Here is a 13,569-nt window from a genome sequence, read left to right as displayed (position 1 = left end):
CAGCATAAAGGTAATCCATATGACACAAGCGGTTTAATCCATGTCTTCTGAAGCGATATGATCAGTTTTGGGTGAATATGACAGGTTCTTTAACTCTCTTCTTGAAGGAGGAAGCGGGTGCCAGGTAACAATTCATGCAGTCTTTTATTTTACACACACAAAGATCTGCTTTTCAATATAACATTGCACACGCACACACAGTCAGCTTCGTGCGTCTCTCTCTCCTCCGGCGGTCTAGATTGCCTCTTTTATCCCTCTCCAGCTCTTACTGCATCACAAAACAGCTGTTAGAGATAAATTCCCACTGGTGTCAATCCTTACCGTTCTTCCTCTCTCGGCCTCGCTCTCCACAGACGTCACCCCATTTGACTTTCTGTATTCTGTGGAACACAGAAGGTACATTTTTGAACAATGGCTACACCTTTCCATACTATTAAAGTGAATGGGGACTGGTGCTGTCAAGCTGCTAAATGACAATTGAATCGATCAAAATACACTGATCAGCCACACCATTAAAACCACCTGCCTATTATTGTGTAGGTCCCCCTTGTGCTGCCAAAAATTCTGAGATGCTATTTAGATTTACCGTAGACTTTGTCAGTTCGAACCAGTCTGGCTATTCTCTGTTGACCTCTCTCATCAACAAGGTGTTTCCATCCGCAGAACTGCTGCTCACTGGATGTTTTTTTGTTTTTGGCACCATTCTGAGTAAATTCTAGAGACTGTTGTGCGTGAAAATCCCAGGAAATCAGCAGTAACAGAAATACTCAAACCAGCCCTTCTGGCGCCAACAATCATGTCACGGTTGAAATCACTGAGATCAAATTTTTTTCCCCATTCTGATGGTTGATGTGAACATTAACTGAAGCTCCTGACCTGTATATGCATGATTTTATGCACTGCACTGCTGCCACACGATTGGCTGATTAGATCATTGCATGGATGATTGATGGTGCCAGATGGGCTGGTTTGAGTATTTCTGTAACTGATGACCCGCAAAACGCCGCCACCTGGCGGGGCCGCCTGAGACCCCCGTCCTGTGGCAGGTGAGTTTGCGGAGAAACTCGCTGCCGGCCCAGTACATGTGCTAACTAAGCCCTGTACGGGGGTAGGTGCTTCACATGTGCTGGTTCCATAGGTGACCCCATATGATATATCTGCTGCTAAATCATTTCCCTGTCGGTAAACTGCATCTTTCTTGGGCCTACCATGGGACTTCTCCACGTGACATACTTCCGACAAGACTTGGTAAGACCATATGATGTATTTCCACCTCTGGGCGGGGTGTGGTCTCCGCGGTGTCTTCCCCTTTGGAGGGACACCCCATGACGTAGACACTTATGGCCCCCAGCTGGTAAACAAAATTCCACTCTTTTTGGGGAGAAAAAAGAGGAAAAGAGGCCACGGCTGGGCTAGCCTGTCCCTATTTGTTCGGCAAGTCGACTTGTTCCGTTCGACGCTCATAAAATTTAATTCATTTTTGTTCCTTGAACAGTTTTTAGTACCTGCCTTTAATATAGTGAGATTCTGACAAGTGTGTTTTAAGGGAGTTTATGTTCTAAAAGTCCACCAGGACAAAAGTGCATATAGTTGCAGAAATTACAAATTTATGTTTGTAATGGTTGTGTTTTGCATTCATAATATTTGCATATGTTTTTAATTTTTAAAGGTAATTTGCTCTTTTTCAGGTTAGGCACAACGTGAGGCAATACTTCCTAGGCTCAGCCACACACAAGCTTATCTATGATGTGATCACGTGGGCCAGCACGCAGATCGCCATATGCTACACTGTTGTGCCATTTGTACTACTGGCAGTGGGGCCATCACTAAAGTTTTATAGGTTAGTAACGCATTCTCACCAATATGTGACATCAGGGGCGCCTTAAGGATTTTTGGGCCCCCGACAACTTTGCACTCTAGGCACCCTATTTTATCGCAACCCTTACAACATTTTTGGGACAAACCTCTGAACGTCGAAAGGGGGATTCCACACACTAGATCTTCTTTTATTATCAAGTAAGACTAAGAGCCGTCTTCATTTCAGCTAACTAGTGTGAAGTGGCCATTTATAACAAAATCACGAAGGAGTCTTGGAGGTTCTGCTTGGAGCCCTGCCTATCTAGGGCCCTTAGAACCATCCTAACCCCCCCCCAACACCCACCCACCCCCCCCCACAATTTCTCCTTGTTTGACTCAGAATCAATACGCAGCAGACTCTTCCAGTTTATATATGAACGAGTTCAGGTGCTAAATCATTAATAAATTGCAATGCTTCAGGGAGCAGTTTAAGAACACATTGTTAACCCACATGCACCACTGAGCTACTGCTGAAAGTTATTAGCTGGAGACGTGAAGCTGACAGATAAAAATTAAGTCGGGCTCCATTCATTAGATGGTTTTACTCGCCGGAGTCTGGTGATACTTTATAAGCTGGGAGAGGGCAGTTTATTTTACAGCCTTTGCTGAGATAAAAGAAATATATAATGGTCATTTGTCAGAGCAGTACTGTTAAATGAGTCCACCTGAGCAACACACAAAGCATTTTCATTAATGAGGGAGAATTAAGCTGGGAGGGAACTGTTGTGGATTAGATTGAAGGATGTGGGAGCCCAGCCAATGAAAGGAGGTCTCAGTGACGACCAAGATGATTAGGCTTTGTCTGGTAGCATGGGCAGTTAGTCCCTGCTGGTAGATGTCGTAACTACACCATTATTTGACATCCATTCCAAAGTAATCGTGCATTCTAAAAAAAGTATATGTTGCTTTCTCTGCCAAATGGGGGGTGCTATAGAGGGCATTGCAATAAAAGTGTGGTCACAATACACTCTGAACTCCATTCACTTCCAGTCAAAATCATCTGAATGCGGGAGACCAGAAAAGACATGTACCCAATAGAAGATCGAAACGTCACACACTGACCTCTTGGCTCAATACAAAGAATGTATATTTAAAAAAAAACTGCATGTTTTTAATTGTGCAATTTAATTGCACATTTAATTTCATATATATATATATATATATATATATATATATATATATATATATATAATGTACTGTATATATATCGTATACAGTATATTTGTTATTATATTTTGCTTGAAGAAAATGAAGTCTGCATTTAGCTAAGATTTTTTTATTTTTTTATTCTGACATTATTTTAAGGACAGTTAAGCACATTTTAAAAATATGAACGACCCTAAAAATACATTTCATTTTCTTTATGCAAAATGTAATTTCTGAAATATAATTTAAGAAAAAAACTAATTATATATATATATATATATATATATATATATATATATATATATATATATATATATATATATATACATACACAGTACTGTGCAAAAGTTTTAGGCACTTGTGAAAAATGTTGCATAGTGAGGATGTCTTCAAAAATAATGACATGAATAGTTTTCATTTATCACTTAATGTCATACAAAGTCCAGTAACATAAAAAAACCTAAATCAATATTCAGTGTGTCCACCTTTGCCTTTAAAACAGCACCAATTCTCCTAGGTACTCCTGGACACAGTTTATCTTGGTTGTTGGCAGATAGGATGTTCCAAGCTTCTTGGAGAATTCGCCACAGTTCTTCTATCTATTTAGGCTGTCTCAATTGCTTCTGTCTCTTTATGTATCTTCAGACTGACACGATGTTCAGTGGGGGGGCACTGTGGGGGCCATGACATCTGTTACAGGGCTCCCTGTTCTTCTATTCTAATCTTTTCTATTTGCAAAAGTAATGTTTGTGAGTCTAACATTTATATTTCCTATTGACACACTAAAGTTTGAAGATATAAATAACCATCTTAAGACAAATGCTTTTGTGAAACATCTTATGTGCCTAAGACTTGCACAGTACTGTATATAAATAAATAAATAAATAAATAAATAAAGTAAAATTGGACATTTTCTTGACAGGTTTCATGAGAATCACCCAGAACTTTTTACTGTCAGTTTTCTCTTTTAGGTCACCTAGTTTCACCATTTGAAGATAATTTTGTGGAGCAAGTTAATGTTAGTTAAACTGTTGACATGTTTATAGCTACCTACCTGAATTATATCACATCTGGTTTAATGACACAAACATTTAGCAGTAACTATATCGCCCCCTTGAAGTTTGTTACAGCCAGAATACCGCAAAAATGTTATGTTTGTACAATGGGATTGTGCAATTGCAATATGTTGGCCAAGCACTTGCGTCTGCATTTGCGTACTTGGGTGGAATCTGAGTATGTTTCTGGTCTGAAAACAAATTCCACTGTCATATGGTAATAAATAAATAATTTGGTTCATGTAAATACAGTATTAACATATAAACCTGCCTGTCCTACACACAAAACATTGAGTGTACAATCAGTCTTACACACACAGTATCTATGCCAAAGTATTGACAAATGTCAGTGACAGAACAACTAAAATGTATCTTTTGCTCTCTGTTATCTCTCTTCAGCTCGTGGTACTGCTGCATGCACCTGATCTGCTTGTTGCTGGTGCTGGTGTTACCCGTGAAGTCCAGACGCTCACATGCAAAACAACAGCAGCACCAGAGCAGCATTCAGACCAGCGAACACAACTGCCTCTCCTCTCCAGACAACAACTGCAATGAGAAGCAGAAAGCCACATGAGGGCGGCATGGAGGGCCGCTCGCTCACACACGCTGCTGTGAGGAACTCTGATATCAATACTGAGAGACAAAGGGCGGCCATTTCCGTCAGAAGATCCAACGGTGGCATTAACAAGGCACAAACTCCAGCAACAAAACATGATCAACATATACTAGGATCTTATGAAATTGAGGGGTATTTTTGGATCTAGGTGAATTATTATAGGAAGCAGAATAATTGACTTAAACGTCAGTAAATCTAAAGTTGCCTTAAAGCCTCTATATATTTAGGGCCTGAAGCAACGTATTGGGATCGTGTTACATAGGAATGGGCAGTCATTCTTGGCTTATAGCGTCACTACATTAGTGCAAGAAGTCTAGCACTGGAATCAGCTTCCACGCTATGTAAAGGATTCTGCCATTTTCATTTAAACAAAGTAACCTCAGTTTGAGTTCTCCTCAAAAGAATGTGTGCGGTAATGTTAAAAAAAAAACAAGTACTTGTGTATTGCCAAACTCATAGGCCTTAGGTTCCTATCTCTTGCCATCGATTGATCTTTATTATTTGTTAATAGAGCTTTTCAGTCATGAGATCAATTTGTAGACCAACCCAAAAGGCTAATTCGCCATGGGTTCCCTTGGGAATTTTAAATGGGTTTTTAGAATAGTGGTGTTTGATTTACGAGTAAAATAAGGTCTGTGGTTAACATTACTGGAAGCAACTTTCTCTCTTTGTTCGGCAACAAAAATAAAATGAATGATCCACTTGCTTGATACAATAAATTATGTATAATTCATCAGACAACCATTGCAGTCCTTATGTTGCAGCATATTGGCAACATTTTCAAAATTCATGTTTGAGGTATGACTGCGTGATTTATGTTGTAGAACAAAATGCAAAAGTCTCTTCAAGTAATTAGACCTTATTTTACTCGTAAATTGAAAATCGCTATTCTTTAACCCATTGGAAATTCCTGAGGGAACTCACGGTTCAAAAATGCTAATTCTAAGGTTTTAGGACTACAAACTGAACAGCTCTATTTCTGTGGTTTTCTAGTAGTTTCATATCTGCTGCTTTCTCTGGCTTGTCAACCTTTGTTGGGAACAAGGCTTAAAGGGAGGTGGTCTTCATTTAAAATAAATCTTTTTTTTTTTTTTTGCTATAATTTCAGTGATTTGTTTTGTTGATTTTTGCTAGGGGCTTTCTATTTCATTAAAGGTGCACTCAGTAACTTTTGCCTTTGTGTCATCTTGGACTTAAACTGACACCTAGTGGCTTGGATGCAGCATCATTTAAAATCAATAGTTTTCAGTTTCAGATGCCATTGTAGATATTTAGTATTCACAGTCAGCCATGATTACTTTAACAGGACGGTTGTCAAATAACAGGACGGTTACTGAGATTAAGCGAGGACGTAGTGTTTAGCTGGTCGTGTGATTTTAAAATGGCAGCCCCCATGTGCGGACCCTCTCCATGTAGAATAAAACAGCTTTTATAAGGTTACTGATATGACTGGAGTCTTCATTTTAATGTGAGTGGTCATGATTTCCTACATATATAGCAAAACTACAATTCATGTCTTAAGGAGTTAAACTTTTTAATGAGGATGAAATTACAGAGTGCACCTTTAAGGGTTGTATTTATGATATTGTTTATGGATTGTGGGTTTCCTCAGGGCTTGCAGGTCTCATTTTAGACAAGATGGTTTCTCTATGATCTATGTTTCTCAGGAGCCATTAACAGAAAACACCATTCATTGGGTCTCATTCACTGATATGTGAACACAACAAGTGAGTATGCACCTTAATTTGTTCTTACCCTCGTTCTGATGGTGACAAATCTGGATGATTCTAAATTAGGGAGTCCGTGCCAGAAGTTACTGATTAGGATAATACACACCCAGACAATCTCCATATAAGGGCTTTTCGCACAACACTCTCATAAGATGCACTCGTCTGAGAGGATGTTCAGCAGGATCTTCAAGTAAACCTAAGTGTGAAATTCTCAAAACCAGTTGAAATGCCTAATAATTTTTGTTTCTCAGATATAGTCCAAACTTAATGTACTGTCATTTAAAGGCCATTCACACCAAGCACTGAAGTGTCTCGTTTTTAGATGGTGAGTCAGATTAAAAAGAACATTAACTTTTAAAAACGCCTCCTGAGACACTTGTGTTCTGTTCTATTCGTTGTGCTGCATCTAGCTTTTTTAGTGTAAGAAACCATTCGGTCTGAACAGCCCTTTAGTTATTCATATACACATCGTGGCTTAACACACTCCATGTTCTAAGGCCAACGGGAGTTGTTGCAACAGTTTTACGACAACTCGTTATGATGGCAAAATCGTACGATATCATATGACTTGGCTTGTGCAAAAAGGTATACATTTTATTTCCATAGAGACCCAACAAACAACAGAATTTCAAATTGATACAATTATAAAGTTTTAGCTAGCCTTCAATCCAACACTACTGTATTTAGGTTTAGGGTTTGGTTAAGGGGTTAGGCTTTATGGTTAGGTTTGGGTTAGGGGTTGAAGTAAGGAAAAAAATTAATAAATTTGTTAGTTGGTTTGTTAATTTTTCTCTATGGAAGTAAAAGTTGTGCATTTTGGTACAAGCCAACTCGATTTTACTATCGCACACTATTATTACGACTTGTTATGAGACCGGGTTGGTTTTTGCGTTTGTGCGGTTTCAGTTGGTTCTAAAATTGAATGTAAATTTTTAATTAATTTAAGCACAAACTTGTTGATGAATCATGAATTCTGCGTGAAAACATCTGCACATCGGATTTACGCATGGTTAGTGAATGACACCCAGTATTACTCAATATCACAACTTGTTTATACAAAGGTATTTTTATTTCACAGACATACCCAAGTGCAATATTTCATCTTTTTCATTAGTGCTTGTTGAGTGAAGAGATTTGTTTTTATTTTTGAAAACGATGCTAGTGCTCTTATCAAACCACCACAACAGTCATAATTGTGTAGTGCTTCAGTATGTATACATGCAGTACTCAGTACTTTACTTGGATACATGTAATACTACACACAGTACTTGGATACATGCAGTTTCAACATTTATTCAATGTCAGTGCTTGACTACTTCATTGTGTTGGAGTTTTTTCTGTTCATCCATCTGTGTTTTTGAGCCCTAAAGAAACCTGCAACAATCGTGATTAACAAAGTTGATTTACTAATGTCACAACATTGAATTTCTTCAAATGTTATCCATAAAACATTGTCAGAAAGCCTTGCTCATGTCACTTCATCTTAGTCCCCCGAAACCTACATTTTAAAGGTGCACTCAGTAACTTTTTTTTTGTGTCATCTTGGACTTGCAGTGACACCTAGTGGCGTGGATGCAGCATAATTTAAAATCAAAAGTTTTCCTTAACAGATGCCATTGTAGAATTTACTATTTACAGTCAGACATAATTAATTTAGTCCAAGAGTGAAAGTGTCCAATAAAAGGGTGGTTACAAAGATTGAGTAAGTGGTATTCGGCTGGTCATGTGATTGTAACATGGCAGCCCCCATTAGGGGACCCGCTCCACGTAGAATAAAACAGCTTTTATAAGGCTACTAATATGACTGGAATTATCTCCTCACGTGAGTGGTCATGACTTTATACATATGTTTCAAAATTACAATTCATTTCTTTTAGGAGTAAAACTTGTTTAATAAGGAAATAAAATACTGTTTGCACCTTTAAGATAAGAGCAAATGTGTGTTTTCTACCACAAGTTTAACTCATTGTGAAAGTGACTTCTCTGCACGTTAAGTGAGCAAAGTACAGATCTTTAGGTGTTATTTATGGGCTGAAGGGACTAAAGCATTTACCAAAGTGAGTTTCACTGCATATTTGTTACTTTTGATCAACACTTCAGGAGCTTGTTAAAATAGCTCAAAATGTAAGGGTATAAGGGGTGAGTTGAGTAAAAAAAATTAGCAGGACCATATACATAGCCAGTTTATGAAAAACAAGAATATGTTTTTCACGGGGGTAAAGCTGACCAACCTTCTATCCCTGTGGTTTTATAAGCACACTTCTATAAAGTCTTATTGTATTTGGATTCACTGAACACCAGGCACATAAAATCAGATTAATTACAGACCCTTATGTACGAACAAGTGTAGCAACTGCAAATCTGATAGGAAGTTTAATGCCAAGTCTGCAACTCTTGTTGGTATTATATTGTTTTGCAAGTGTTGAAAATGAAGAGTTTTGCTCACCAGTCCTGTAATATATAAATTGTATATTTTTGCTTATTTTTCCTTAAATATTTAGCTTAAGGTGATAGTTCACCAAAATACAAAAACAGGGCCATGTCCAGGATTTTATACATGGGGTGGCAAGGGGGGGGTGGGGGGTGGGGGGGGGGGCAAGAGCAGAATAAGGGGTGGCAACCAGGGCCACATTAAGGAAGTCTGGGGCCCCGGGCTTACCGCTTTGCTTTGTCTTGCCAGTCGTCAGAACAGACCGCTGTTCTGTCCTCTTTTAGTCACCCTCATGTTCTTCCAAAATGACTTTCTGTCCTCCATGGAACACAAAGGAGATGTTAGGCAGAATGTTAGATTCACCATTTACTTTCATTGTTTTCATTGTGAATGGTGACAAAGACTAACATTCTACTTAACATGTCCTTTTGAGTTCCACAGAGGTAAAAAAGTAGTCATACGGGTTTGGAACAATGTGAAGGTGAGTAAAAAAAATAGTGGGATCTGTCCTTTTAATGTATTAATTGTGAGGTAACACTTTACAATAAGGTTCCATTTTGTTAACATGAACTAACAATGAACAATACTTTTACAGCATTTATTAATCTTGGTTAATGTTAATTTCAACATACTGTATATTAATACTTTTTTTTTTTTTTTTATCAAAAGTTGTATGTTAACATTAGTTGTACCAAATAGTGTACTAATCACATAACAAGCACCTCAATGCAAACTTGCTTCAAACGTCCAAAGTGCCAAATCACATTTTGTCTGCAACAAAAAGATCACTTTATTTGAAAATGTTTGCAACAGGGTGAGAAGTTTGTACTTAAAAAAAAAAAAAAGAGTGATTTATTTGGTCTTAAAAGAAAAAATTTTACCCACTGAGAATTGGAGAGGTATTAGTTTTCACTCTCCCTTTTTGCACTTTTGGTAGGAATGAGTCGTGATTGTGCTAATGTAGAAAAACTGCCAGAGCAATGCAAGAGACTTTTGTGATACTCAGTGGTTTGAACAGATGGTTACTAAAAAGTAAATGCTTGAATTTTCCCACATGGTTACAGTATATTCAGTGTAGCATCTTTTTATTGTTAAACAAAAGAAAACCATGATGGCGTCCCAGTGTTATAGGCTTACATGTAAACAGGTTGCATCCACAGAATGACATTAGACTGTATTCATTGTTGTTTATGTGTAAACATTGTCCCTTTGTTCAAATACATTGTCTCTTTACTCAAAAATATCAGCTGCATATAGCCTAATGTTTTTAGTTTTCAAGGCCCAAGTAATTAATATTGAAGGCATAGATCAGCAGTATTTATCTGTTACATGGGGTTAAGTCATTCATTGATTTCCGTACTATTTCCAACTACTGATTCAGCTATGAATGACCTAAATATGTGAAACTGTGTGACTACTGTAATTTCTCTATAGTGCACAACTTTTACACTAACCCCCTAAACGGTTCTGTCCTTTTTTATTGTCTTGTTGATATGTTTTGTGATCATTCAAATGTTAATGATTTGTGACCCTTTGTAAACATGCAAACCCCCTTACTGATTTCTGAGCTTTCCAGTTATTGCACAGAATCATGTACTCTCCCAATATTATTCCTACGGACTGGTCGTGGCATTATATAAACTACCAATGTACTGGAACATTAAGGATTTGTATTAAATGTTTCAAGGTTGTTGAGATAAACAGGAAAATTCATACCTAATGTGTTAACCATTTCAATATAAATGAGTCTTCTTTTGTGCAAAACAACTTTTTTACTCTCATGCAACATGGATTGAGAACTGTTCGGAGGGGAACCAAAACTGTCTCTGTTTTTTTTTTTTTGTTTTTTTTTTCTTCTTCTTTTCTTTTTTCCCTTCTTAAAATCAGTGTAATAACCATAAATTGAGATGTGATAATTACCCAACATTTGACTGGTTTGAGGAACTGAGTGCTCTGAAGTTGTGCCAAGCCAAACAATCCTCCTTTGAATACAGGACTTGACACAAAAATTTAACTACACTACCTTGTTGATAAAGCCACAAAACAAATAAACCATATTTTCCTTATCAGGATTCTTCGTGTTTTCAGTTTTCTTATAGTCAATGCAATATGTTTTCCACAGAGATATGACACTGAGTGTATATAACTCATAAAAATGCACCATACAACTACTTCACAAACTAAACATGAAGCAATATTTCTCAAATCCACTGATCTATGATATATATGTATCAGTACTCGAATGTGAAGACTGAAGGATGAATTTGAAGTCCAACAGAAAAGTCAAAATGTACCATTGTAACCAGTTTCTGCTAAAAAAATAAATAAATACTGTACGCTGAAAAAAAGGGAAAGCAGCTTTAGTGAAAATACTAAACCAGTATCCAGTAAACCAGTAAAATCAACTTAATACATTTATGTTTGAGAACATAATTATATTGTGTAAAGTCCAAGTTAAATTTAACACAGTGGTCAAAAAGTGATATGATCTCGTTGCTATGCAATGTTCAAATGGATTCAGACTTCTAACGGATGGCGTTTACTCGACATGATTTTTACTGCTTGCTCAATGAACTCAATTAAAATGAGTTAAAGCAACACAATTCTTTAGCATTTGGTCTCAACTTAATTTAATTGTTTACAATGCATCTATATTTGCTCTAGTTGTTTTGGGATTATGTGAATAAAATGTGGCGCATCAATGTATTGCTGGAAATGTATGAAGAATACATTTAGAAATTACTGTAAGTGTTATTATATGGTATTTCTATACAAAATGAAACAAGTAACAGATTTGTTAGAGTTTAATGTTCTGTTCTGTTGGGATTTAGAGGAGTTTCTGTCATTTTCATTGTGTGTAACCAGTGTCCACTCTTTTTTCAGAGTAGTTGCTACAGTAAGTGATAGCTGTGTAAAATTTAATTAATAAGGGATATAAAAATACACACAAACCCATATGGTCACTTTATAATGCAAAAATAATAATAATAATAATAATAATAATAATTGTGTATATATATATATATATATATGTGTGTGTGTGTGTGTGTGTGTGTAAATTATTAATTCAACAAAAAAGAGGTATAACAACAAAAAGGTCTAAATTAAGCAGCAACAACAGTAAAGAGGTAAAATATATAAGTATTTTAATAATATTGAGTAAATAATAATTGGCGCCTACAAGTCAAAATAAAAAAGCTAGAAGGAAGACAAGGGGTACAACAGCTGTAAGTTATAAATCCTGCCTGTCAAAATCGATATGGGCGTGGTCTTCTGCAGTGGGCGCGGTTATGCGAAGGCAATTTTAATAACATCCACACCCCTGTTCACACAAAGAAGGCTGTACTGTAGGCGACTGCAAACCCTTCAGGGTTATGAAAGCAAAACAGTGTTGTGTGAATCACATCGGATTACTTTGGACCTGACTTTTCACTAGGAGGAAGATGTAAGTTACCGGTTATAAAGTGGACGTAAACAAACTGACAAGTGTGTTCATGTAAACAAGTCCATGTAACTTCATATTCGGCTTATAATAGTAGTGTAACGTTGCTTATGTAGACACACAGGTCTGTAATAGGGGAAAACAGTGCATGTACAGTTTCCTGCAGCTGTCAGGCAACATGTGCTTTACACTTACTCCAATAACAGTGTCGGTCATTTGCATTTATACATGGATGAGATTATAATTGTATACTCTCTTAGAGCTCGCAATTTTAATGTTTGACTGTTTGTGAATGAATATAGTCATTTAATTCATAGTAATAGATAAGTTCGCGCTTTGCGTTGCGTTGTTGGGGAAATGTGTTTGAGCTGCTTTCAGAAGTTATTATTGTGTTTTCACATAAGATTCACTCATTTAAATGGTGTGAACCCTGTTTACCTCTGTGCCTTTGTGTCACACCATGGAAACAGATCATCAGAGGATCTTGTCTATTATAAGAGATCAGTTTTATTTAGGGATCGGCGTGGCGCTGTTTATTTCAGTCTGTCTGATGTGAAATCCATATGTGCGCTCTGCCCAGTGATAAATAAATAAATAATATTAATTTACACTGAAATTAAAATAAATTGCAGTTTCTGTCAGAAGTCAATGGGGCGTTGCGCTAATACGCTCGCGTGAGCGAACACATGGCTCGTCTTGAATATTATCGACAGACTGGACACTTCTTCATTATTACCAAACAACGTCAGCATGTTAACACCGAACCCGTAAAAAAAATAAAATAACGCGTTTGGTCTGAACGACCCTTTAATTCATATTTATTGTCTGTTTAATGGTATGCTTAGTAATTCAGCTGCACGTGTGCGCATCGGGCGTCACTCTAAAAGGAAGGCGTGGCTCAACACTTCCTCATGAATTATTAATGCCCGCCTGGATTGAAAGACAGAGCCGCTTGTCACAGTCTGACAGACAGCGTGAGTGGAGTATCAAGTGCATAAAGATAGACAGGTTTTTAAAACCCAACTCACAAGGAACTTAAGGTGAGTCAGCATATTTTGATACTTTTGTGTGTGAGAAAGTTATTGTAAACAAAAACACAGGTTTATTTGGAGCCATCCATGGGTTATCTTCACAGGTCTCTGGGCTTTGTGTTTTTGTGCATTGGGGCTGATGAGGGGGTGAACCTAGCTCAGTCAATATTTTGCTGAGGGGCTCTTGTGGTGCTCTGTGTGATTGGCTCTCTCCAGTCAATCACTCTTGAGAGCAGCAGGGATGCTTTCAAGGGTGTGTCA

General features: G+C 37.3%; 2 protein-coding genes across 4 annotated transcripts in view; both read left to right on the top strand.

Annotated features, from left to right (window-relative positions):
* LOC127411261 (lysophospholipid acyltransferase 2-like) overlaps positions 1-8,963 on the top strand; it is a 93,139-nt gene extending 84,176 nt beyond the window's left edge. For all 3 annotated transcript variants that reach the window (XM_051646693.1, XM_051646694.1, XM_051646695.1), the window contains 2 exons: positions 1,689-1,840; positions 4,458-8,963. In XM_051646693.1, the coding sequence (XP_051502653.1) occupies positions 1,689-1,840; positions 4,458-4,632 (327 nt within the window). In that variant the 3' untranslated portion in view covers positions 4,633-8,963. The remainder of the gene's footprint in view (positions 1-1,688; positions 1,841-4,457) is intronic.
* A 3,224-nt stretch (positions 8,964-12,187) lies between these two features.
* LOC127411251 (kinase D-interacting substrate of 220 kDa B-like) overlaps positions 12,188-13,569 on the top strand; it is a 77,284-nt gene continuing 75,902 nt past the window's right edge. Inside the window, exon 1 of the mRNA XM_051646669.1 lies at positions 12,188-12,280. The gene's annotated coding sequence lies outside the window, so the exon portion shown is untranslated. The remainder of the gene's footprint in view (positions 12,281-13,569) is intronic.

This window comes from Myxocyprinus asiaticus, chromosome 20 (assembly GCF_019703515.2).
Source record: "Myxocyprinus asiaticus isolate MX2 ecotype Aquarium Trade chromosome 20, UBuf_Myxa_2, whole genome shotgun sequence".
Lineage (NCBI taxonomy): Eukaryota > Metazoa > Chordata > Actinopteri > Cypriniformes > Catostomidae > Myxocyprinus > Myxocyprinus asiaticus.
Note: the sequence above shows the minus strand (reverse complement) of the source record. Positions and strands in the feature narration are given on the sequence as shown.